The sequence below is a fragment of the Prionailurus viverrinus genome, chromosome B2 (assembly GCF_022837055.1).
Source record: "Prionailurus viverrinus isolate Anna chromosome B2, UM_Priviv_1.0, whole genome shotgun sequence".
Classification (NCBI taxonomy): domain Eukaryota; kingdom Metazoa; phylum Chordata; class Mammalia; order Carnivora; family Felidae; genus Prionailurus; species Prionailurus viverrinus.
Genome location: NC_062565.1, coordinates 22,684,708 through 22,708,591, shown reverse-complemented (window position 1 = coordinate 22,708,591; position 23,884 = coordinate 22,684,708). Strand labels below are relative to the sequence as shown.

The 23,884-nt window shown below is 42.6% G+C and overlaps 1 protein-coding gene across 16 annotated transcripts in view; it reads left to right on the top strand.

Moving 5' to 3' along the window:
* FARS2 (phenylalanyl-tRNA synthetase 2, mitochondrial) overlaps positions 1-23,884 on the top strand; it is a 537,420-nt gene that overhangs the window by 388,600 nt on the left and 124,936 nt on the right. For 12 of the 16 annotated variants that reach the window (XM_047858223.1, XM_047858233.1, XM_047858221.1 and 9 more), the window contains one exon: positions 18,637-18,704. The exons of the other annotated variants lie outside the window; for them this stretch is intronic. In XM_047858223.1, coding sequence (XP_047714179.1) covers positions 18,637-18,704 — 68 coding nt within the window. The remainder of the gene's footprint in view (positions 1-18,636; positions 18,705-23,884) is intronic. 16 annotated transcript variants of the gene reach the window in all.

The window sequence follows — 23,884 nt, the reverse complement described above, 5'->3', positions numbered from 1 at the left end:
AATTCTGACACTTTCGACAAAGGAATCTCCCTGGCCTCACTCAACTTTTCTGGCCAAGTCAGAGGTCACTGGGCAGCTGGTGGACAGGCTTCACTTGAGTCACATGCCTCCCCTTGCTCTAATTAGCCACATGAGTCAAATGGCCTCTGACGTTGTTTTACAAGTTAGTAGGTTCACTGTTTATACATATCTTTCTTTGTTTTCTTTTTAACCTGAACTCAGTAGCTTCTGACTCCAGCACTACCATTTTCAGACTTCCTTGAACTTCAGGCAGAGAGGCATGTTGTAAAAACATTAATTAATTGATTCTTGAGTTCCTGTGTCATAGGAGACATTAGGACCACAAGGATATTAAGGCAAGATCCTAATTTTTGTGGAGCCAAATAACACAGGAAAAGTGAACAGCAATAAAAAGTAAAAGGTGATAGATATAAGGTGGGTTAAGCCTAGTAAATTGCATGCACGGTTACTTGCACGTAACTGATGCTCAGTAACCTCTCATGGACTTAAAACAAGGGGCACATGTCTAGGGTTATAGATTCAAAGGAAAGAAGCCATTGGGATGGGAAGATTTCCCAGGAGACAGGATAGCAAGTTCTGCACATCTGTCTCCCTTCTGATACCTTGTGAATGAGATATACACAATTCTGACTCTAATTACTGTCAGTAAGTGCTTTTCAGTAGAAACCTTCAGTTCCTATAAAAAGAATTCTGGGTTGTTATGTTATTTTCTTGCTGGGACAAATTCATTCATGGTAGCCACTTTAAGACATAGGGGATGCATTTAAGGGTACACCTGATTCAGAACAGGAAACCTGTTTGGAACCAAGATGGGTCTAGAGGCCAGAGACCTTCTTCAGCTGGGTGCCTCTGGCTCTATCCCTCTGCTCGCTCCTCTTAGCCAGTGTCTGTGTCTTCCCCCAGCCCCCCGCCCCGCTACTTACACAAACACGGACATCTCCACCTGTTTCTGCATTGGTCAAAGTCTTTTCTGGCCAGTCTACTCCATTATCAAAGTGCAAACTGGAAGGAATTAATCCAACTGACTGGTCAAACTGCCAGTACCCCTTTTAGGGAGAGCTCTTTGTACCAGGCTGCCTTCTGAGGTTCCAGGCAATCTGTGGATGGACCACTCTTGGATCAAGACCTTATTGCTGATAAGCAATTAGTGGCCAGGGACCACTAATAAGACAACTCAGCCCTGCTTTCCAGAACAAAGAGCCAACTGTCTGAACATTTTCAACCAAAAGGGTTCACAGGATGTTTTTTCAGAACAGAACAAGCACCCGAGTACTGCCCTCTTTTCCCCGTCGCCCACTAGTCTACCCCACATATAGGGCTCTAGGTAACCGCTCCTAATCACTGGCTCATTCCTATCTTGTGTTCCTGATTTGCATTTAAACTTTTCTAGGCTATTGCACTTGATGGACACTCTGTAAGGCACGATGGCATAGTTGCTCACTTGTGTCTTCCCACAATGTTTATATTAGTGGAAGGAGGCTGCCTTACTATGTGACACTTGATGGATAGCTCATTGATCCTTCTTCACTCCTTAGAGGAGCTTTTGTTAAATGACTGGAAGTATTTTATGACATAAAAAGTAGAGGCAAGAAAGAGCTCAGAATCCAGAGTCAGAAGCCATCAGCTGAGTCTTGGCCCTGCACCTCCTAGATGTCTGAAATTGGGACTGTCTGAGCCCAGTTCCCTCATCTGCCAACCAAGGGCGCTAACATCATCCTTAATGGGTATAACTGCAAAAATTAGATGAGCCCGTATATGTAAAATTCTTTCAAAATGACACAGAGGTTTGTTTGGGTTTTTTTTAATGGCTAGCTATTACAGTAAATACTAGTAACTTTCACAATCAACCCGTCTTGTTTATTAAAATAAAGAATAACCTTAGCACAGCTAGGAGTCTTGGACTTGGCAGCCAAATACATATAAATAGGAAGTTCTGGTACTAAAGGGAAGCAGAACAGACTTCATATAAAAGTATCATTCTGAAATGATACATGTTCTTCCTGCAACTTAAGGAGCAAATTTTTAATCACAAAGATGCTGACCAGCCAAGCTGTGTAGTCAATATGGCGGCTCTCTGGGTTGTGTGTTGAGAAAAGGCTATGGACAGTGACAGGTGGGATGACATCCCTGGTTTACAAATCACTCCCTGGTCTGGTTTCTTGTGACAGAGCCAAGTAAGTGCAGTTATCTGGACTTAAAGCTTGGCCAGCAATGAAAAGCCAGCTACAGCTAATCTTGAGAGAGCTTGTCAGAAGTTGTGTCCCCTTGAAGCTGACAGCATGCAGTCCCAGGGAGGTGACTCGAGGTGGCCAGGCCTGCTTTAGAACCCTCCTGGCTTCTTTCCCTTTCTTCGCTTTTATTGCAATGCTGGTGGCGTGAGTGTAAGAACTTTTATTGTTGTGGTTCAGACAGCCCAGAAAGCAATTCTAAGAATACTATTTTTAGCTTGGATATTTGTTTTTTTCCCTGCCTCCCATCCTTTCCCTCCTTCTCCCAAAGGCTTCTTTTTAAAGCAGCCCACGAGGGGTGCCTTTCCTCACCGTCACACAGCAGCCCTGTTTGCCACCAGCGCTAGACAAATTAAAACACAATTAGTTCAGTCCCCGAACACCTTGTTCTGCCTTGTGCCCCAGCACTTCACCATTTGCTGAAGGATTCTTTGGGATTACCTTCAGCACTGACCTGGCAGGGCCCCAGGAACAGCATCTCCGCACAGGGCAGAGAAGGAGCAGAGAGATTGCTTGATGACAGCCAGGCAAGGAGAGAGGCCAGGCACTTAATGAGCTGTATCTTCAGTGATGTGCTGTGTTATAGCACACCTTTGTGAGAATTAGCCATGGAGCCGCTCTTCCCTCTTTAACTTTCAATTAGCGGTTTTCAAGGAATTCTTTGGATGTTATCCTCACTTGGCAACTTGTGCACCTTTTTGTAGCGTGGAGATTGAATGCTCTCTTTCCATGATGTGAGGCTCAAGTAACATCACTTGATGTTTCCCTGTCTCACCCCCAACGATATTGATCAGATTAAAGCAAGTTAAAATGCACACCAAGGACAACCTGTCACAGAATTGCTGGCAGAAATGTGACAGGGAAGGGCAGCCCCACCCCATCATTTGGGGCAATTATGAGCAATGCTCTAAATCATTTTGGATCTTTAAATCTGTTATCCCAGGTCACAAGGTCACTTCAACTAAGGTACCACCCAAATTTGATACCCAGAGCCAGCCCTGGGAGGCTGCCCCTCCCTCCAGCCCTCCCCCCCTCACTCCCCTCCCCCACGGCACTGTCTGCACTGTGTCAGTTAGTTACCTTGTCCTTCACACCCCACAGAGGCTTGACCTTGAATGTGCTACAGCCCTCACAGTTAACGATGATGTCTTAGTAACCAAGACATTTATGAATCCACGTACAGCCTTAGAATCATATATAAGATAACCAAACAGTTATCCTGAGTACAGATTTCAGAGTTGAGTCTTGAAAGATGGGCCTATGATTTGTAAGAAAGTCTCTGAGACCTCTTTGAATCATTCTAGAAAGTTCGTATTTCTCAATAGCAGAGATGGACTTAGCAGACTTGTCAATCCCTCTGGCTCCCGCATCACACAGGCTGGGGCTACAAGGCACACAGTGTGTGGGCTGGGGTGGTGCCATTTGGTCACCTGAATGTCTCTTGGGCTAGTTATCTTCCTTAACTTGGTCATAACCGAGACGCAAGCAGTTGATGTACAAAAGGTGACAGCAGGCAGGCACCTCTCGGGATGAGAGGTCAGCTCCAGGGGAAGGGACCAGTCGTGCCCACAGATGGTCCAAATGGTACCCAAGAGCTAGGGCATCTTTCTTATTGGGGACCTTTGGTAGGGGGCCATGCAGTCAGTAAGCACAGTGGAAGCAGGTGACAGAGCAGACAAGCAGTCACAGGGCAGCCGGGCTTAGGGGCAGCCATCTGCCTGGACACTCCACTGGTTGGCTGAAGACCCAAGGCTCCTGATTGTCCCCTACTTAGACTTGGGATTGGCTTTGGAGTCCAGATGTAGGAGTGGGGGGGGGGGGGGGCGGGGTGTGGTTAAGTTAGAAAATCCAGGAGACCAACAGGAGCTTCAGTTTTGGTTTTTGTTGTTTTGTTTTGTTTTGGTTTTTTGTTGTTTGTTTTGTTTTGAATACCTATACCTTCACTGGTGGGGACAGGAGGGTCTGTTTATTCATGTGTAGTTTGGAGCCAGAGAAAGTATTACTATGATGGGAATTTAATCATGTGTCTAGTGAGGACAGAGTAAGATAGAATGTTCCATGAGATTTACATGAAGAAGAGGACACCTTAAGGCAATGTGGTGTAAGTTAGGGAGTCCCGTCTTCATGGGGCCGCTTGGCAGTCAGAGCACTAGTCAGACACTTAAGAAATGAATTCAGGACCTTATATTCAGATATCCCCAGCATGTCACCACCACGTGCCCACAGGGACCTCAGCCTCCTGCAGAGTTACCCTCAAGTATGTCTGGAGATCCCAAAAGGTGTCTCCCATTTGCTTACAAGCTTCCTGTGAACATGCTGGTGACTCTCCTGGGGCCCTCGGGTTTCCTCCTGCATATCATTGGCCCTGCTGCTGCTTCCCCTGGCTGGCACACCTGTAGGACTCTAGGGTCTTTATGGTGTCCTGTGCTATTTCAGGTTTGGGTGTCCCTGTGCTTTCCCCCTCTGGTGTCACACCTGTCCCCTGGGACTTCAGCAACTCTGCTTTGGCCCATCTTCTTTCCTACCTTGCAGAGCTCTCCCCCCACCCCCCACCAGGCTTCCCGCATGTGCCCCGCCCCCCCCCCAACCCATGCAAATGAAGGCTTGGGGATTCCAGTGCAGACCTGACTCCATCTCAGCTTAGACTAATCTTTTCCATGGAAGCACAGCTCAGAAATGAGGACAAATTCAACAAAATGCCAGTCACCTCATCTTTTGTCAACATAATTTTTTTTATAATGTCTTACTTAATATTTCTTAGAGGAGAAAGAATACCCCATGAAAGTTTTTAGATTCTCTATTTGGCGTATCTGGTAACTTCTCCCGAAAGAAAGTACAATAGTAAGATGAGAAGAGAGGAAACCAGCAGTGAAAATTAAGCAGGTGAAGTATTTGTTTGAGAGAGGACTGCTGTGGTCTCAACATTTATACAGAATTTTACTGGAATAATCACTTATCTTATCCCAGCATTTATTAAATATGGTAATCTCTCCTAGATGATCATCTGTCCAGCAACACACATGGTGTGCACTTTTTGGAATTCTGTAGTGATGGTGGAATAAGCATTTCTAACACATTCTTTTTGGCAGTTGCCACACTGCATTGTATTTATACAGTTCCCACTACTGCACTGCCAGTTACTGCCAGACACTGGGTCTGTAACTTTCTACTCTACTTGAGATATAAAACATAGCAACTACTCAATAAACATTTTTTTTATGAATGAATGATAAAAAGGAAGAAAAGCCAGCAACAACATACTTCTGTCATGTTTTCTGCAGATAAAACTGGCATCCCTTTCTATGTAGAGGAGACCCCATTTGGTAACATTTTGCACCTGGGTGACCAGAAGCCTTTACAACCCATATCCATTATGACGGTTTCTTACTGAGGAAAAACAGAATGGAGAGGAGAATTGCTCCTTAGGAACAGAAATTAGGTCATAGCAAGTTAGATTCTGAGTAAACTGCTGGTTTAAAAATAATGTTTTTGAGACCAGTGTTCAAATAGAGAAAAGGAAAAAAAGTAAAAGGAAAAAAAATGCTTTTCAAGAAGATTGGTTGTATCCTCTGTAAAATATATTTTAAAGCTCTGAGCATCCAGGATCAGAAGTGTGGGGTGTTGGAAGTATGCAAATTATTCATGATTACCTAGGAAACCCTTTTCTGATTGGAAGAGGGGCAATTGCAAGGTGGAATAGAAATTCAGAGAGTCAAATCATGACATGCTTGTGTGTATGTTTGTTTGCCACAAGATGAGGAACAAGGGAAATTTTTGAAGGAACATAACATGAAAGGAAGAAAAAAGCTGTCTGTACAGGGAAGGCAGAAAAACCTTAGCTGTCTTGAATGTGGACTTTCCAAGCCACCTGTGTACCTAAGGCATGCCATTTGGCGTAATAGAATAGTGGACCCCTGACATGGCTGCCAACATCCTTTTCTAGAAGCATCTTCTTCCCCAATATGCATGGTTAATAGGAGAGCATCTACACTGGTCCAGTGGGACTCTGCCCCTTGGCCTAAGTGATTGATCCAGGGGTGAGTGCCTGATAAAGCTGGGCCAGTAAGGCCTATTCTCCATAATGTTTGGATAGAAGACCAAAGAGAGCTTAAGCTGTGAGTGACATACCTAGGAACCATCTCTGACCATGTGTCCCATGCGGGGAGAATGTGGTAAGCAGAGAGGGAGAAGGAAGCAGCAGAACAGAGATGCAAGATGGAGAGAAGATGCTGGTATGGTTGAGTCCCAGGTTCCATTGTGTTCTGGGGCCCAGCCGCACCCTGCCCTTTCCACAGCTTGGTTGTCCAATCCTTGGTCAGATTCCCTAAGCAAGTGTGACTCCCTTGTTGTTTCATTTGAGTTTTCATTACTTGAGATCAAGTGATTTCTAAGACTCGTAATCGCAGACTTTTGGCACTGGAAGAGGGCAGGAAATAAGAGGGTGACAGGCAGAAGTCATCAGCTTCCTTTCTGGAGAACTCTGGAGAACTGCAGAGATGAGGCTGCAGAGGGCCCTTGAGCTCCAAATGTTTCTATTCAGTATAATTTTGAATGGTCCTTTCCTCTTAGCTAGAATAGCTAAAAATTCATGTGTCTCAAGTTGTGACTCATTCATTCTAGTGAATATGTATTTGAACATTACCATGGGTGAGGCACCATGATATCTATGATATTTATGGTCAGGAGATATACAAATGACTTTTTAGGGGCACCTGGGTGGCCCAGTCAGTTAAGTGTCAGACTTCAGCTCAGGTGATGATCTCATGGTTTGTGGGTTCAAGCCCTACATTGGGCTCTGGGCTGACAGCTCAGAACCCGGAGCCTGCTTTCGATTCTGTGTCTCCCTCTCTCTCTCTCTGCCCCTCCCCCACTGTTTCTCTCAAAGCTAAACACTTAAAAATTTTTTTAAATGATTTTTTAAATGAATCCTTGTCCTCAAGGAGCTCACAATCTGATAGGAGGTCAGTGCACATAGATATTTGCAATTTAATATGAGAAGTGTCAGGTGAGAGACGGTGCCACCACGGTTTCAAGGAAGAGCATCATGTCACTTTGCCTTAAATGCCCAAGAAATGTTTACAGATTATGTTTCAGCTGACAAATAAGAATTAGGTATGGAATGGGCCAAGAAATTCCAGGCAGAGTAGACAGCAGGCACAAAGACAGGAACACAGAGATATGAACATAATTGAGTGTACCTAGCATACAGGAAGCTTGGCAGAGCCGGGAGGGCAGGGAGGAAGGGAAGGGAATAAAGCTGAAGAGTTTGGAAGGGGCCAGACCTTAAAGGCCTGGTATTTCCTTATAAACATGTGGTCCTCTCTGGTAGAATATGTGGGTACTCATTGAGCTAATTCAGCTGTTTTCAAGTTTGTAAGTGATTATCTGTCTTGAGACTGTGCTGGCCATGGGGTAAGGTTGGAGGTAGGGTAAGGTATGGAAGCACATCTGAATGAGAGGAGATAATTGTCTGAGCTGAGACCATGGCTGAAGCCTTGTGGGAAAAGCTGACTGATGGAAAGGAAATTCAGTAAAAATCCACAGGAAATGTGGACCCATTTGGGAGAGACAACCTAGATGAAGGGACCAAATACCACTCCCCAGTCCTGAGTGTTATGACTACGAGGATGGGGGCTGACCTTGAGGCAGGGGTTAAGTAGAGGGAGCAGTGGTTTGGAGGAGGTGATTTTAATCACTTCTGGTCTTCTTCTGTTTTTGTGTTTTTTTTTTTTTTTTCAAGTCTATTTGAGAGAGAGAGAGAGATTGCGTGCACACAAGGCGGGGAGGGGCAAAAAGAGATGGGAGGGAATCCTAAACAGGCTCTGCACTGTCAGCATGGAGCCTGATGCAAGACTCAGACTCAAGAACTGTGAGATCATGATCTGAGCTGAAATCAAGAGTAGGACACTTAACTGACTGAGCCACCCAAGCGCCCCACTTCTTGAGTTTTAGGTAGGCCACGTGGGAATGCTGACCTAAGAGCACATGAGCGAGAAGACAAGATTAGGATATACAGTTGGCAGCTCTAGATAGGAGGTGCCCAGGACATGTCTGGAACAGGAAAAGGGTAAGATGAGGAAAGAACAAACCCCAAGGAAGTCTTAAGGGATGGAAGAGAGAAAGACTGAGTGAAGGAATTAGGAAGTGCAATCCAGGAGGTCCACGTAGAGGAGCAGAGGCTGGGGGACAGAAGCCATGGAAGGTTCTGTCTTGCAGGAGCGAGATTATAGAATGCCGTCAGATAGATCTGCCAAGACCACATGGATTTGGCCAATAGGAGGCCTTCAGTAGGAAATTCAATGATAGAAAATACTTTGGTTAATCATATTTCTTCTCATTTCCCCCCTGTTGTGCCTTCATGAATATTTATCCCACAAATGCTAGTAATTAGAGAATACTTGATTTAATGGGTAGATACAGAGGGTTGATGTGTTACGGAGCAAACAAAATGTCCTTACTCTAGCACTTAAACCTGCCTCTTCAGGGTTATGTGCTTCGTAATTTTCATTTACAATAATGTTGTAGGGAAGTTTCACTTTTTCAGACACTTAACCTGTTTTATTTTCCCTTCCTGCATAGCTCATTTAAGGGGTAGATAGAGCAGGTGAAGGATATCCATTAGCCCTTTCCGAGAAGCAGGGATTATACTGGAGTGATAGAGATTACTCCCCAGCACCAATTAAATTAATTAAATTCACTTGGGCCTGTATATAGCCACTGTATTTAACTTAAGAAAGGATATGGCATGCAAATGAAGACCTGAAAATATGAATGGAATTTGGAATTTGAACAATACTTTGATCAGCATTTCCTAAAATGGCACATGGGGAAGAAAAAACTCCTTAAGGTTGCATATGCTTCCCTTTACTTCTGTAAGACAGGGGAACCTAGGCACCTGCTGTGCAGCTCTGCCTCCTCCAGAAGATAAAGCCACCCCTTGGGAACAGAAGTGCAATATAATACAAAGTACACACAGCTCCTGAAATTAGACTTGACCTCCACTCGCCTCTGGAGCCAAAAACAGCCTCCCCAAAATGAGAGAAAGAAAGCTAGGAAAAGAAGGTGTGAGGAGCATATCGCAAGGAGAACCAAGAAGAGCTGGTTTTGATTATATTTAGAATGTTATATTTTTTTTAACCTGGATTGAATCAATGAATACCTGCACATTGAACTTCTTTTCAGGATTCCTACTGCCAGGAAATCTATTTCAATATGAATCCCGAATAATGTTATATCACGTCTGATACAGGAATATACCTGGCAATATTAAACAGATCAAATTCTTGAGAAGACTAGTCTGAATAGAAGCTATTCTTAGCATAGTTAAAGTAAAGGAGATCAGTATAGGTATTCAAGATGAAAAATCCTAATAGTTAATAGAAAACCAAAATTCAAGGTCCCGCCAACCTTCAGAGCAGAGTGGTTTCAAGTGCATCTCAGAAAACATGTGTTTTAGAGATTTTAGCCGGGGTGGGGAGCAACACATTTTCATGTCTTTTTCTGGGGTGCCCTTCCTCCCTGCCTTTAAATCATCTGATGTCTCCAGTAGTGCCTGCCCTGCCCCTTAGACAGCTTAGTTCAGCCAATGGCTGGACCAGATGGAGATCGAAATTGGATCCCATAACATATGACCAGATTTATACATCGTAATGACACCATTTAATTATTTTAAATAATGCTTTTACTTAGGTTTCCTACTTATGGTACTACAAGGAGGATTTTTATTCTTCTAGCTCAGGCCGTAATATAAAAATGGCACGACAGTTATTGTATTCCTAATTACAAATTTGTTTAATTAAAATTACATTCAGTCATTCTGACATACATACTTTCAAGCAACTGTGAAATAGAGCTATTATCATCTTTTGGTATGCTGCCTTGAGTGGCTAATAATTTTAGTTAGGTGGTAGTTTTAGGTCCTTATTATCAGTAAATATGAAAAATAAAGCTAGAATAAAACAGTAGCAGTAATTTCAAAATTCATATTTGTTTATCAATTGGGCCTTCGCATTATGTTTTTAAAACCAGTTTCTTGGGGTGCCTGGGTGGTTCAGTGGGTTAAGCGTCCGACTTTGGCTCAAGTCATGATCTCACAGTTCGTGGGTTCGAGCCCCGCATTGGGCTCTGTGCTGACAGCTCAGAGACTGGAGCCTGCTTCCGATTCTGTATCTCCCTCTCTCTCTGCCCCTCTCCTGCTCATATTCTGTCTCTCTCTCTCAACAATAAATGAACATTAAAAAAATAAAAAATAAACAGTTTCCCACCTGAGGCCTCCAATAAAAATCAAGAAATCATATGTGTTAAAATATCTGCTGGATGTATTCTGTGGAAAAATAGATCCAAACAATCCATAGCAGATGTGAGGAGGAGGAGATCTCTACTGCATTTTATCCCTGAATCTAAGTCTCCGATTCATGGATGTCTGACAAATCTGTTTTAAATTGGTGGCCATGTAGATGGTGTCCCCATGGAAAGGCTACTCTCAACTTATTTTTCTGTTGTTTTTAGTGAGGTGAAATTTACATGAGTGAGCAATTCAGTGACATTTAATACATTCACAGTATTGTATAACCACCACATCTCTCTGCTTATCTAGATCCAAGACGTTTTCATCACCCCAAAGAAACCCCACACCTTGCTTCCCTTTCCCCACTCCTTCCATCCCTCAGCCCCTAACTGCCACCACTCTGCATTCTGTCTCGGTGGGTCTCCCTATTCTGAATATGTCATATACACTGTATGTTAGCCAACTTGACATTACATTACATTTTAAAAAATGGAGTTATATAGTATGTGACCTTTTGTGTCTGGCTTCTTTCACTTAGCATGTTTTTGAGGTCCATCTACCTTATACCGTGTAGCAATACTTCATTCATTTTTATGGCTGAGTAATTTTCCATTGTACGTAGAAACATATATTTTATTTATCCATTCCTTTCCTGGTGGGTATTTAGGTTGTTTCCACATTTTGGCAACTGTAAATAATGCAGGTATGAACATGTATGCAAAAGCATTTGAGTCCCCGTTCTCAATTCTTTTGGGGATGTACATAGGAATAGAGTTGGTGAGTCATTTGGTAATTCTGTTTAACTTTTTGAGGAACTGTCGAACTGTTTTCTATGGTAGCTAAATCATTTTACATTCACACCAGCAATGTACATGGTTTTCAGTTTCTCTGCATACTCTCTGACACTTGTTCCTTCCTCCATCTCCCCCTCCCTTCCATCCATCCATCCATCATTTGGTTTCGATATATATTTCCTTAGCAACTAACTGATCTTTTCATAAAGTCCTTTGTTGAGCTGTAAGAGTTCTTTATATGTTCTGGGCACTTATTACATCAAACTTTTTATTGCCTCTTAACCTCTTGAAAGTTACAAATTATTTCCTTCTTTCCTTTCTTCCTCTCTCCCTCCTTTTTTTTTATACCACATTTTTTATTATTATTTAAATTTTGGTTAACATACAGTGCAATATTGGTTTCAGAAGTAGAATTCAGTGATTCATCACTTACATGCAGCTCATCACAAGTACCCTCTTTACTACCCATCTAGCTCATCTCCTACCCACCTCCTTCCATCAACCATTTGTTTTCTATCGTTAAGAGTCTCTTGTTTCCCTCTCTTCTCTTCCCCCCTCTTCCCATATGTTCATCTGTTTTATTTCTTAAATTCCACATTTGAGTGAAATCATATGGTATTTGTCTTTCTCCAACTGACTTATTTCACTTAGCATGATACATTCTAGCTTCATCCATTCTTTTCTTTCTTATATATTAAAAATATTAGATTTGGGTATTAGATATAATGGATCTTTATTTTAAGAAAAGAAAGATAATTTAAATTCCCTATAATTCAACCACTCACAGATGAGCACTGTTTTCATTTTTATGTCCTTCTTCTAGTCTTTTTTTTTTAATATGTGGAATGAACATGCATACATATATATTCAGAGAATTCTGCTTTCATCGTGTACTATCTAAATTTTTTAATGCTTTTTTGATGTGGAAAAGTTATACTTATTTACATATAATTATCAGAGCACTTCGTTGTTTCAGTGACTGGTGGAATAAAATCTTTCCGTGTGCTTGTTAATCATTTGAATACTTCTCTTAAGAGTTGGGGTTTTATAAACAATAAAACCTGTCAGATCAACTTGTATAAGCTATTTATATACCCAGAATCTTAGTCTACTTTCTCTCATGGTTGTTATGATTTTTTTTCAGATTGTTATCTGCCTTTTATTCTGTGTGGTGTTTGGGACATAGCAATATTTTATCTTCTTTCGTATTGTCATATCTAATGTTTTTTTTCACTGATTCCTTCAATTGTCTTAAAAAGTCCGTATCTAACACATAAAGGATTATATAAATATTTACTTACATTTTCTCTTTTTCTTTTATTTTTTTTTTATTTTTGAGAGAGCACAAGCAGAGGAGGGGCAGACAGAGAGGGGGACAGAGAATCTGAAGTGGACTCTGTGCTGACAACAGCGAGCCTGATTTGGGGCTTGAACTCACGAACCCTTAGATCATGACCTAAGCTGAAGTGGGATACACAACTGACTGAGCCACCCGGGCACCCCTACTCACATTTTCTCTTAAGTTGTTTATTTAAATTGTATTTCTGGGTCCATCTGGAACTTACGATGGTATTGCGAGATGAGAGGGTCACACTTTTATTTTCCTAAATAGCTGTCTTTCCTGATACCATATACAAGATCAATAATTTGCAATAATAGAATCTGTTACCAAAGACATGAAACCAATTACTTTACTCAGTTTTGCTTTTTTTAAAAAAAAAAGACACTTAAACACTGGCATATATATGAACTGGGTCATCTATGCCTTGGTTTACATGTATTCCTATTCTCACTAAATGAGTAGCTACACTGTCATGTCAGACCAGAGTAGCCATGTGGCCACCCCAAGTCTCTCTTCTGGAGACTGCATTGTCGTCTGAGGACACTGGGAAGCAAAGCCTTTGCATGTCCTTTGTCCCAGGCAAATGCTTATGTGTCAGATTGATCAGGTTCCTGAGATTGGGCTGGATTGTGGTTTCTGGGGTTCAGTTAACCTTCAGTAGCTACACAATGTAGTTGTTGCCATATTCTGTCTTATTTCATGTTATGTCCTGGAAGGAATAGAGCATGTCATTGCCCAGAGCGGGGAAGCCTTTGTGGGGTAGTTGCTGCAGCATGGGCTCTGGAGTTGCCTTCAGTTCAGCTCCTATCTTTGTCACTTGTTGGCCTGTGGGACTTTAAGCAGCTGGCTTTATCTTTCTAAGCCTCAGTTTCTTTATCTTTAAAATGGACTTAACATTAGGGCCTACTTTATAAGGCTATTTTGCAGTGCCTGGCACATAAGTATACAATAAATGTTAATACTGTTGTTGATGGTGATGTTAATATCCTAGCGGTGAATTTCTTCTGGGAGAAACTAACTTTAATTAAATGCAAGCATTAAACACACATCAAGAACAGCAAAGCATCTAGGTTGGAAAGCTTTATATGTTGTATTTACTATAGTTAAGCTCATACTCAAATTAAGCATCCAGTTGCTCAACGATCATTTGTTGCAAGCAATAAAGTTGCTTTCTCAAGGTCTTAATTATATTGGATTAAAAGACAGAAAAAGAAGGTTGAGTATATGACAAGAGAAGAAAAGTATGGTGGGGTTAAGATATGAGAAAGGGATTTTTTTAGCATCTTAAAACATTAATTATAATTAATTATACTGGGGGGGGTGGGGCGGGGTAAGTGCTGTATATGCTGCTGGTAGAAAAGTGGGACAAAGGAGAGGAGAAGGATGCCCCATGCCAGGAAATGATGCCAGCACATCTGTTCACAGGGTGGTATCTGATGAGACTTCCACTCTGGACAGGTCCTATGTCTTTGTATCTCAGGGTTTTGATTCAGGCCTGATGTCTACACCACAGAGTCTGAATACCAGAGGGATCCTGCACAAGGCAGATGGCACTTTGTATTCTGATTTGGAATTCAGCAAGAAGTTCATTCAGTGATGTAAGTGAATACCAACTAGTTACTGTCAGTGTTCATGAAACAAGGGATAGCAATCATTTTTAGGAGCTATCACTATTTTGCCATCATCTAGTGGTATTTTTTTAATGTTTATTTTTGAGAGGGAAAGACAGAGTGAGTGGGGGAGGGGCAGAAAGAGGAGGACACAGAACTCGAAGCAGGCTCCAGCCCTCTGTCAGCACAGAGCCCAGCATGGGGATTGAACTCACCAACCACGAGATCATGACTTGAGCCAAAGTTGGACTCTTAACCGACTAGGCCTCCCAGGCACCCCTCTATTGTTATTTTTATGTCTATTTCATGGTAAAATAATTTTCAAAGCACATCAACTATTAGACATATACTTTTAAATAGCATAGTTACATTGACTTACAAAAAGCAATTGCATTTCTTTTTGAGTTTTAAAGACATGTGATAGGTTTGTTTGGGTGTTTTGTGTTAATCAGCATTTCTGTTTGGAGATGTGTAATGAGCATTCCAAACTTCAAAATCATATATGCATTTATAACACTGGATGTACCTAAGAAAATGGCCACACTTACGTGGAAGACTAAAAGTATAAATCTCTATGAGGAAGTGTAGTTCTTGTATATGGATGTGGGTTTGAACTTGACTATAGAACCCTGAGCTTTTGCAGCTAAGGCTTGAGAGCATAGTGGTTACCTTTTGGGGTATCTGCATAGCTACTAGTGATTTCCCCTCCTCTGTGAACACCTCCTCTCTCCCTCTCCAGAGCAGTGGGCCCTGGCAGCCATGTTGTGCAGTGAGGCTTCCTCTCTACACCACCCTACCCCTAGTCCCAGTCTCAGATGATTGGACCCAGACAGATGCTTGACCCATGGGAATTTACAGCTGGGGATGACAGGGATTAAGTCATTCTTCGACAGAGGTACCTTCCATGTTGTCTTTTTGCCTTAAGGAGCAGAGAGGCAAAGAATGGCAGTTTACAGAGAAGAAAACCAAGCAGATATACAGACAGAAGTAGAGACAGAAGGCCAAGATGAAATACAGAGGGCAGTCAGGTCCCTTATTCCTATGCTTTCCTGGGGCTGGGAGGCCTTCCTCTCCCAGGCTGTTTGCCTCCTGAAACAAATTCCCCTTTCTTGTGGAGCCAGCAGGACGAAAAGTAGATTTCCTTAACTTGCCCCAGGCATCCAGCTAAGGTACCCTGGAAGTACAGTGGTATCCTGTTTCTGTCCCCTGAGAGCCTCTTTGTTAGCCTAAGTGCCTAAGTACGTTTGCTGGCAATTAGGAGCTCTGCTGCCTAAGTGTCTACTTCAATCCATCAGTTACACTTTCTGACCCACTGCATTGGCACAGCAGCTCCCATGTCAGGGAGTGGGCAGAGAGTGCCTCCCAAATCGAGAAAAGCCACTCCAGGCACCAGATGGCAAGGAGAATTTCATAGAACATATTGATAAGAAGTGAAGCCTCTTTGCTAATACTTTCCCTAAACACTGTCAGTTGAAGGGAGCTTCAGGCAGGTGTACAGGGAGACAAATAAATGTACACAGCCATCCATCCTGGCATGAGGTCCACAAGACATTCCCAGGAGTGTGGCAAACTCATGAGAAGAGGAAGGAGAATAATCCAGAGCAGAACAAGGGACAACTGATTGCCAGGTCAGACTGAGCTGTTCCTGGTGAGGAGGACTAGGGCCTCAGAGTCCGCATCCTCGACACATCCCATACAATCAGCTGTGTCTGAATTAACTGTGAGAATAAAAGCAAACCTTTGTTGAAGGCTGTGTCCACTGGCTGCGGCTCAGCACTAAGTCTTTGTTCGCCGGACCTCATTACACCTTTACCACCTCCCTTGAGACATGCAGGGTTGTGCGCTTCCTTTTAGATACCAGGCACCTTAGGTGAAACATCTCACCCAAAGAGACATGGCCTCTAGTGGCGGAGCCAGGATTCAACCCCAGTGGTGTGAGCCCCAGACACGTTCCTACCAAATCACTCTACTGCTTCCAGCATGTGGCTTGAAATTGCTTGCCGGCCCCTTTGGTGTTGTGCTAGAGACCCAACATTAAGGCTTCCACATTCCTTTGCTGGGGCCACCATGATAAACACCACAGACTGGGTTGCTGAAACAAAGGAATTTTATTGTCTCCCTGGCCTGGAGGCTAGAAGTTCGAGATCAAGGTGTCAGCAGGATTGACTCCTTCTGAGGCATCTCTCCTTGACTCAGATGCCGCATTCTCCCCACGTCCTCTCACGGTCTTTCTTCTGTGTATGTCTGTGTCCTGATATCTTCCTGTAGGATTGGGGCCCACTACATGACCTCATTTTACGTTAATTACCTCCGTAAAGACCCTGTCTCCAAGTTAGGTCGTATTCTGAGGTACTGAGAGTAAAGACTTCAACATATGAATTTGGGGGGACAAATTCAGCCCACAACAGCTCCTAAAGGAATTTTATGGATAGTTCTGGGTTTCTGTCCCCAGTCTGATATCTAAGGTGGGCAGTGAAAACAAGGAGCACCCTTTTAGAGCAGTCGCTCCTGGCTGGGGATGCTGTACCATATACAGGGAGATGCTACTGTCTGATCCCTCTCCGATCCCATATTCTAGCAAAGGACTGTAAAGATAACATGCTTTGCTTTTGCTTTTGCCTTGTATCATTGCTTTTCACAATGAAATGAGCTACTTTAGGCACTGAAGCTTGCTCTGGAGATGTGCAACCGGTAGGGAAGACACAAAATCCACCCAGTCTCAGAGCAGGCCTCCCTGAGAACTGACCTCTCTCAGGATTGGGTGCCTTGCTAGCTAGCACCCAGGAAGCTTGTCTCATGCCCCTGTTATGTGCTTCCCACAACAGGGCTTGACCATGATGGTGCCTGGGCACCCAATGGTGCCTATTTCACAGCTCCTAATGACTCTTTTTCTCTTGTGACACGTCCAGCTTCCCCACAAGGGAAGATCTGATTGGTCCGTAGAGTCACTGCCATGAGGGGGGCCTCTGCTGGATAGAGCTCAAGACACTCATCGCTGCCTGCCCAACCCCCATCCCCAGTCCAGTCATCAGAGGCCTGCAGATGGGGTCATGTAACCTGAGCATGGATTGATGTAGGAGAAAGAGCTCTGCATTCTATCAGCCTCTGTCCTGTTTTGGGACAGGTCACTTAGTTTCTCTGAGCCACTGGTTCATCATTCTGAAAAAACTGATATAATAACCGTACCTTAAAATCAGTATTATAAGTCTAAAATGAGATGAAGTTCTTAAAAATACATCCAAATGTTTTAAAGCAAAGTGATTGAATTTTTAATTTTAACATGTGTTTCTTCAGCCTTCTGTTTGACTGCTGATGTATTCCCAGTGCCTGTTACTGAACCTTTGTATCTCATGTCCTGTCAGGGGAGTTTTTTAACCAGAAGCCATATTGGTCTCAGTGATTATGTGAAATTTGCATATGAAATGTTCTAATGTTTGTACCCTGCACTTAAAGAACTTCTGAAGACTTGTGTTCATCAGGGAAATCTTGTCGGACATATTCGGAATATGTGGGGGAATTTTCAGAAATGAGAAGTAGCTGCTTCTTGCTTAAGTATGGTTCACAGTTGAGCAGGCCATTTGCATAAATAGCCCATGGGGAGCCATGGTGTCTTGGAAGGGCCACATTTTGTGAACTGGGGAATCAGACCTATCTTCCTCTCTTCTTTAATCAGAGTTTGGCTCTTGCTCTGCAAATAGGTCAGTGAGATGAGAGCAGGTGCCAGTGATGGCTCTGGAGGTGTAGGGCCTTGTAAGGATCCATGATGTCCTTGTAGTATTCCACTGGCAAGTGAGGTCCCCTGCAGAACCAATCTGTCACTCACCAAGAGAGATGTGGCCAGTACCCATCACGGGGGTAGGTCCTGGGCATCTGACTAGAACATGCAGTTCTTGGAAGGGTCACCTACTTTCCTTGCTTCAGGGCTTCAGTGCCCGAGGGTCACATACTTTCCCTATGGTGAGTTGTCTCTTTAATCAACTCTCTACTCATCTGGTGGGTTTCTGAATAACTTGTGTTAATCACACTCCATTTTACTAATAATATGCTTCACTATTGGACAGAGGTTTTAAAGGTTGTGTCCTTAAATAACATTTAACTTTTTTGTCAGGGTGTGTCTTTGAGGTCTCTTTTTCCTGGAATCCCATGTGGGTACTTTTCTTAGGGTGTATGTATCTGTGTGTATGCGTATGCTATTGTGCACCAGGTCTGTATAAGGTACTGTATTATGTAGTGATACAGTGGGAAGACTGAGGTTCAGGAGTCTAATTCACCCTTCTGATGTTACACAGCTATTCAGTAATCATGTAGGTCTTAAAAGCGACACAGCGGCTCTGACTTTTTGCTTTTTACGCAGAACAACCAAATTAAATCTGGGAGCTGGCCATCCCTCCTACTTGGAGCACCAGGATTTTACTTTTCCAGGTCAGTGTCCCAGACTCAAGTCCTGACTTGAGCAGTTTCATGCAGAGGTCTCTGGCAGACCAGGCTTTAGAACAGAGCCCCCACTGCTCTGTTCCCAGTGCAGGCTGGAAACAGGCCAACCCCTCTTCCTGTTGGGGCAGTGCCGTGAGGGCAGTGGACAGCTATTTTGGAAGATGGTCCTTATTTTCAAAACACTATTCATTTCCCTTGTACTTTTCCTACTCAAAGTGGTGTGTCATTGCAGGATCGCAGAGCCGAGAGGCATCCCGGCCCATTCTGTTCCACGGGTGTCTCGTACACTGACTGTCCATTATATTTTGTGTGTCAACGGTCCTAGGGACAGCATGCTCCCAGACTGCATTCCCTTGGTGCCAAGTGCAGGTAATGAAACTCTGGGTTAATTTTAGCCCAGGAAACTGTACAGAAGATGCTTGCTTATCCAGAATGCTTATCTGTGAGTTACTGCACATACCAAGTGTGGGTTACTGGATATCAAAGTTCAAATACTGAGGCCACCGGGCAACCTTAATAGTACAACTCAAGGACTCCTTTCCTTGGGAAACCTCTCATGATACCCCTGTCCTCCAGGGAAAGTTGTTCATGTTGGTTTTCACTATGCCCATATGTACATCCATCAGAAAGCCACTAACATTTCATTGTACTTTATATTTTCATGTGTCTCCCACTAGACTGTGAGCTCAAGGGTAGGAATTTTATCTTATTGATCTATTTTTCTCAGGGCTTGCCATAATGATGGGCAATTAGTAAATATTTACTAAATGAATAAAATCTTCTTAGCCATAGACTTACAGCAGTCCCCCCTTATCCACAGGAGGTACGTTCCAGGGCCCCCAGAGGATGCCTGAAACTGCAGAGAGTGCCAAACCCTGTATATGCTATGTTTTTCCTCTACATAACATATCACACCTGTGATAAAGCTTAATTTATAAATGAGGTACAGAAAGAGATTAACAACAATAATATAATAGAACTATATAACAATGTACTGTAATAAAAGTTATGTGAATGTGGTCTCTCTCTCTCTCTCTCTCTCTCTCTCTCAAAACACCTTTACTGTACTATATCATCCTTCTTATGATGTGAGATGACAAAATGCATACATGATGAGATGAAGTGAGGTGAGTGACATAGACATTAGGCTAACTACCGACCTGCTGATAATAGGTCAGAAGGAGGACTGGTTGCTTCCAACTGCAGTAGACCATGGGTAGCTGGAACCCTGGAAAGGAAAGCTGTAGACAAGCGGGGGAAGTCTGCCATATGCTCATACTATACACATAGGTACATATGTGTATGTGTAATGTGTATATGTATATGGACTGTAACACACTTATACATATATATGTGTACACATATATAAGACCTATTTCAGATACCGGTAGCTTCTCATTTTCAGGGGACAAGTTCATTGCTATGGAGAACTATAAATGTAGAACATTAAAGGCTTAACCATGAGCTATGCTGATCCAGGACAATCCATGTATAGTGCTCTTCTAAATATTCTGAATCCAAGATGTGTCTCTTTTCTTTTAAGTCACTTGACCATTGTTTAAGCTTTCTGATTATTTGGATTAAGGGCTAATGATGGTTTACTCCAAGCTAAAACCGTTACTTTGAAAATATAAACTCTTAATTTTAAAACCTTTTGGAATATCTCAACTTCTTCTTTCCCCTTTTAAAACTGTAATTGAGAGTTGACATTCTAGCGTATCCTGTCTTTGCCCTGCTTGTAGAATCTAACCCAGCACCTCAGGAAGAAGAATGGAAGAGGATTTTTTTAAATGTCAAAAAATAAAAATAGAACTTCCTCCTGTGCATCTCACTCTAGCTTCTGTGGCAGACCTCGGATGCCTGCTTTCTAGGATTAGATAAGAAAGTCATTTGCACAGCTGTAAACAACTTAAAAGAAGGGCAAATTTGAAATGCACTGTGTTCATGATTTGAGTCCAATGTGCCAGTAGGGCAGGCACAGGAGGATGGGGCCTCCAAGTGAACTCACTAGGCGCATCAGACCCTCCACAGCCCAGTCTTTGCCTTCAGAGCTCCCTCTGCGTCCTCATGACATTCCAGGGCCACATCCTCCATGAGCATGTTTCCTCTGGCCCTGGCTGGGCCTGACCCTGCAATGCCCACCATCTTGACATAAACATGGCCCCATCCCAGAGAGATGGGACTGAAGGAGTGACACTAAGAGCTTGAAACATGAGTCTCAGGAAGAAGCTTGATTAGCCACTTTTTAAAGAAATGGTTGTTTTAGATTAAGGAAATAAATAGTTCCACTCTAAGAAAAACTCTATCTACACACACACACACACACAAATTTTCTTCCTGGAGGAGGAAGCAAATGTATGTGGGTGAAACAAGGAACTGAAATAATAATCCAGCTTTGATCAAAACTCCTTGTTATAGTGTTCCCTCTGAAAATGATTTCTAATCAATGAGCGCTACCACAGAGCACCAAGGAGTAATTACCTTACATGTGTTTCACTCTGAGCTGTGATTAGAAACAAGATGTGAGATCAGAGGGGCATAAAACAAATGTAAGAAGGAAAAAAATCTCAGATAGGAGCTGAAATGCGCAGGCTGTGGGATATTTAATAAGTTGGAGGCTTGTTCCAGGTAGTGATGTCGACATTCATTCATTTACTTCGTTAACATTTCCCTGCTGCACTGACGATAGCAGCAGGGTGTTCAGGTGACTTCTCACATTCTGCCCTTATATGCAACGACAGGGTGAGCAGCTGGCTCCCATTGAAGTGTGAGCATTAGTTCACAGGTGTTCAGGTAGCAGAGAGGGATTTGGGCTCCTAACCCTGCACCTGCACATTTCCCAGTGGTTAGGAGCCAGTTTTCAGCATGGACTGCTTGGTTCATGCTCCAGCCTGAGCAGTAGTGGAACCTGGGCCTTATGAGCCCAAGATGAGAGGCAGGGGCCTGGGAAAGGGACTCATACACTTGGAACAGTTCTACCAGTGAAAGAAAAACTTGAGAGGCTAGGGGCAAGTGTGTGGTGGGATTATTGAGAAGGTGAAGACCCCTTGGTCTGTTGAGGAGAGAGGAGGTCTTTGGCCCAAAGTGTTTGCTGGGCATTTACTGAACCCATGAGAAAGACTTTCTTTTTATTTTTTTCTTTTTGAATTAGTGTTTTTCTTTTTTTTTTTTTTCTTTTATTCAAAACCAAGTTAGTTACCATATAGTGTAATGATGATTTCAGGAGTAGAATTTAGCGATTCATCACTTACATTTAACACCCAGTGCTCGTCCCAACAAGTGCCCTCCTTAATGCCCATCGCCTATTTAGCCCATCCTCCCCCAATACCCTGCCAGCAACCGTCAGTTTGTTCTCTGTATTAAGGAGTCTCTTATGGTTTGTCTCCCTTTCTCTTTTTATATTATTTTGCTGCCCTTCCCATATGTTCATCTGGTTTGTTTCTTAAATTCCACGTAAGAGTGAAATCATATATTTGTCTTTCTCTAACTTATTTGGCTTAGCATAATGATCTCTAGTTCGATCCACATTGTTACAAATGGTAAGATTTCATTGTTTTTGATGGCTGAGTAATATTCCAGTGTGTATGTGTGTATACATACCACATCTTCTTTATCCATTTGTCAGTTGATGGACATTGGGCTCTTTCCATACTTTGGCTATTGTTGATAGTGCTGCTATACACATTGGGGTGCATGTGCCCCTTCAAATCAGCACTCCTGTATCCTTTGGATAAATACCTAGCAGTGCTATTGCTGAGTCATAGGGTAGTTCTGTTTTTAATTATTGTCCAGAGTGGCTGCACCAGTTTGCATTCCCACCAGCAATGCAAAAGGGTTCTTCTTTCTCCGTATCCTTGCCAACATCTGTTGTTGCCTGAGTTGTTAATTTTAGGCATTTTGACAGGTGTGAGGCATCTCATTGTGGTTTTGATTTATATTTCCCTGATGATTAGTGATGTTGAGCATCTTTTCATGGATGAAATGATGAAATCCAGCCATCTGGATGTCTTCTTTGGAAAAATGTCTATTCATGTATTTTGCCCATTCTTCACTGGATTTTTTTTTTTTTTGAGTGTTGAGTTTGATAAGTTCCTTATAGATTTTGGATGACTCTGTATCTGATATGTCATTTGCAAATATCTCCTCCCATTATGCTGTTTGCTTTTTAGTTTTGCTGATTGTTTCCTTCACTGTGCAGAAGCTTTTTATCCTGATGAGGTTCCAATAGTTTATTTTTACTTTTGTTTCCCTTGCCTCCAGAGACATGTCAAGTAAGAAGTTGCTGTAGCCAAAGTCAAAGAGGTTATTGCCTGTTTTTTTCTTGAGGATTTTGATGGTTCCCTGAGGGAGAGTTTCTGAACTCCTAAGACTATATGGTGAACATATAATGAAAACACCTGCACACCAAGAAGCAGAAATGTTCACTCTGATGACCATCCTGCAGTAGGGCAATGCTCAGGCACAGAATGTTACTTTCATTTGTAAGACAGAGGATCCCTCCACAACGTGATCACTATTTAGCCACAGCACAGACCTGCTCCTTCCTTTCCTTGAGAGGTGCCAGTTGTGTGCACTGATTCCTTTTAACCCTTGTCTCCAAAGAACTGAAAGAATATCAGCATTTCTACACACATGATCTTGAATAGCCTCTCAGCGTGTTTAGTGTATGATTTCCTTAAAAGCATTCTTACTAGGTGATACTCTTCCCAGAGAAAAGCTTGGAGGTCCAAGGTTTGATCTACCAGTTTTAAACTCATTATCAGTGGCTCACTTATCTTATGATGTTCCTAAGGTTTCAACCTGCATCCCTACTCCCAGTAGGTGATAATATAGTTTTTAAAATTCTTATCCTTTGCCAAAGGATGGAAAGAAGCTCGAATGAGTGACAGGTTTACTGTAGTGTCATTCCCTGAATATGTTTACAAATGGGAATAGCTACAAATGCAGGATCATCGAGGGCTCACCTTAATGTAACTTAGAAAATGGACCAAATAGACTCCCACCCCATAGTTGACCCAGGTCTCGTGATTCTGAAGAAGTGACATTTAGCACAGTATAGGACCTTACCGAATTTCTTTGCTTTAAAAACGTACCAGTTGACTTGGGTAAGACATTCTTTACACCTTCAGGGATACTTAAACACTTCCTATGTTATTCTGGAAACCTTT